At 64.8% G+C, this 3,400-nt stretch overlaps 1 protein-coding gene across 1 annotated transcript; it reads right to left on the minus strand.

Moving 5' to 3' along the window:
- Positions 1 to 16: 16 nt before the first annotated feature.
- Positions 17 to 3,400, minus strand: LOC106147689 (beta-galactoside alpha-2,6-sialyltransferase 2-like; the record flags this gene model as incomplete). Its single annotated transcript, XM_013510235.1, is given in 1 exon segment — positions 17 to 3,400. A coding segment is annotated over 1 exon segment (341 nt), but the record flags the coding sequence as incomplete, so codon positions are not given.

The following is a 3,400-nucleotide window of genomic DNA, read 5'->3' on the forward strand; positions in this document are numbered from 1 at the left end:
AGTGCTTGCCAGGACAGAGGGCAATCCCTGCTACAGTGGGAGAGGAGGGGGGTGTGGACAGTGAGGAGCTGGGCATGGCCTGGCAATGCAACAGGCAGCAGAGGCTATGCGGTCCCTGCACACCATACACAAGCTGCACCAGAGTATGCGGAGAAGCCACTTCTGGGGCAGGCTGTGCTGTTCTTGGGCACGGCAGCCAAGGGTTCCTGACCCCAAAGATCACTCCTGCCAGGCACTGCCAGGCCAGGGCCCAACACACCAAGGCCTGCACCCTGTTGCCCTCATCTTTGGTCAGCAAACGAGTAAGCCTGCAGTGGCCACCTGGGGTCTGGCCTCAGTGACCACCTCTCTCACGCTCCAGCACACACAAGGCCGAGTCAGCGGCAGTGCCCGGTCCTGGGCCAGGCAGCAGGCATAGCGCTCGGGCCGCCAAGATGGCAGCCAGGCTCCACCCTCAGCGCTGCGGACCATGTTCTGCTTGTCTGTGAGCGGAGCAGCTGCATGTCGCTGTGCCTAGGACCATGTGGTTCCTGCAGCCAGCACTGCGGAGCATGGAGCAGTTTCTGTCTGCAGTGAACTCCCTGGAGTTGGCCTCCGCCGAGAGCCATCCGGGAGGTCACTTCCTACACCACAAGGCCTGCAGGGACGCCCTGTGCTGCCTCCGCAGCTCTCTCGCTCTCGCCCGCCTGTGCTGCAGGTCCCCTGCACTCTCATCACCCTGCGCGCATGGGTGCCAGTCTCTGCCTCCCTGGTGCCAGTCTCCAGCCCTCCCTCTGCCCAGCCAAGCCTGGCGGTGGCTCGGGCCTCCTGCACTGCCCTCCCCTCTTCCCGGGATGTGGGGCTCAGCTGTGCGCGTCCTGCACAGATCTGCGGGCTGCGCCTGTGCCTATCCACCTCTGCGACCGGCACAGGAGCTGGTGGGAAGTTGGGACAGTTCTTACTGAACGACTGGGTGAACAGCGTTTTTGATGGCTGTAAGGCGAGGCCCCGCCACCCTGCATCCGTGCGCGCGCAGTGTGCAGCCGGGTCCTTTGCCTCCGCTGAGGCTGCCCCCTCCTACAGACCGGACTTCTCTCCTCTGCAGCGTGCACCTGCAGCAGGTTCCCGCACCGGCCTCTCCAGCCGTCCTAACACTGCGGGTGCTCAGGTGGGCACCTTCCAGCTCAGCTGCAGCCCTCATCCGACCACGACCTTGGCAAGTCCTTGACCTTCAAGAACCTGACTCACTGGTACATACTGAGGGCCCAACCTGAGTGTGGCTACCTAGACCCTGTGCACAGGCTTGTCTTTACTGAGGATGCCAGGAAGCCCCCTGGTCTGCACTGACCACTGCCACCTTCAGGGATGACGCAGAGGGCGCCACCTGGCCACAGCAATGCCAGCCTATGGAGAGGAGAGTGAACGCCTTCGCTTTCAAGTTTTGCGCTGCAGTTACGTCCTGAAAATGTAGGTGCCGAGTCTGGCTCTAGGGAGCCAGGCAGAGAAGGAAGGAGGGTTTTAAGGCACTTCCGGGCACGATCCTCACTTGAGACTCCCCATTCCCCTCCCGAAGCCTCGCAGCAGGGCGTACAGCCTGCATGGAACCGAAACCAGAAATAGCAAAAGGCAAGCCTGGCTCTTCACTCTCCCCAGAAGCACAGACTTCCCAGCGTCATCTTTCCAACTCGTTTCCAAGCTCGGAATCGTTTCAAAGGCTCTCGCCAGGGATGCTTGTGCAGGAATAGAAAGCAAGGGGATTCTCCCCGGCGTGCAGGAGCACCCCAAACACTGTGCATTCACCATGCAGAGCAGTTTAAACCAAACCAAACCGGAAGCGAGCCGCTGCCTGCCTCACAGCACCACACTCCAATCCCTCCTCCGCACTGTTAATGTTGGTCGCCGAACGGGGAGGACCGGCTGTGATTCCGCCCTGGGGACCTCTAAACTGCTGTGCTTCCCTAATAAACTGCAGGCGCTCTGCTCCCGCCTTGGCTACAGGCGTGTGCAACATGCAGTGTTACCACGAGCCTGAGGTAGTGTCCCGACTCGGGGACCTCGGGCCGCAAGCCCAGGTGTCACCTCAGGGTTTCTGGGTGAAGAACCTCCCCACCCAGCCTCCCTGCGGGGACGTGGGCGGAGTCTGCCTTCCCAGCCTGCCCATGGCTGGTCTCCTGCTCCAGAAGAGCCCGGGACAGCCTCTCTTCCAGGATGCAGGGCAGAAACAGGACTCCCTGGTGCAAGGAGAAGTCTGGAAGAAGGTGTCCGGAGCCTCCGGGGCAGAGAGAAGAGCCTGCAGGAGAAGCTGGGTCCCTGGGCCCACGAGGGGCGCGCGGGCGGGAGGGTGGTGTGCACGTGACGCGTGGGAATGGAGCCCCTGCCAGCCCATGAGGGTGCCCTGCGGTGGGGGCTGTGCCTCCGCCTTGCCACACCCTACCCTTCAACTGGGGGCACGGGTGTCCAAGTCCACGCAGCCCCTGGTGCTGACGTGTCACCTGCGCGGGCTGTGGGGGCCAGTGTGGGTTAGAGACGTTCCCGAGAAGGTCTGGATCTGGGTGTGGGACACCCAGAGTGGCTGACGTGAGGAGGAGAGAGCGCTGCCACACAGCACGAGGGCCCCACCCCATCAGCCTTCAGGACAACGGCAGCAGTGTCCCGCAGGAGGGCTCTACCGTAAGAACCCCAGAGCCCTGCCCGGTCCCCACCTCTGGGCACACCGTACATCCGGACCTGCACGCCCGCCATCCCTCCGACCCGTCTCTCCCTTTCTGCGAACCCCACGGGTGCGGGCCTCCTCCAGGCTTTGGAGCCAGTCTGCCCCGGACAGTGGAGACCCCGGGGCGCTGTTCCCTGTTCTTAGGTGGCTGCCACCCGTGCTCTGACGGGGATCGAGGCCCGGTGAGTGACCGGAAGGAGCCCCCACTGCAGCCCTGCTCCCCTCTTCAAGGAGCCCGGGACTTGGGTTCCGGCCCCGAACCCCGAGTCCGCATAGTGCACGCACCCTGTGGTTAAAACCCCGGGGGAGCGCCTCCCTGCCCGCTTGTCCCGCTGGGAGCCCCCTGCCTTCCGGTCTCTGAGGGTCCTCAGGACGCACCCGCGGGCACAGCACGGAATCCGTGCGAAGTGCCCGGGGACCAGCGCGGTGGAGAGGCCCAGGAAGACCGAATCACAGCCTGGGGACCACCCCCGCTGCCCCGGGCCCTCCAAGCCCTGCCCCAGCTCCCGGCCAGGGGCCTCGAGGGCCTCCAGCAGGCCCAGCGCGCCGGACACCCACCGATCTCCGCGCCCAGCGAGGAGTTGAGGATGGCGCCGGCCGACATGACCACGGCGCAGCTGCGCAGGCCGCGCGGGTGCAGCTGGCTCAGGGCCGTGGCGGGCACCAGGCTCCGCCACCCGAGCGCGGCGAAGGGCGGCTCGCTGCCGT

Source organism: Chinchilla lanigera, unplaced genomic scaffold, assembly GCF_000276665.1.
Source record: "Chinchilla lanigera isolate Chin_1 unplaced genomic scaffold, ChiLan1.0 scaffold01313, whole genome shotgun sequence".
NCBI lineage: Eukaryota > Metazoa > Chordata > Mammalia > Rodentia > Chinchillidae > Chinchilla > Chinchilla lanigera.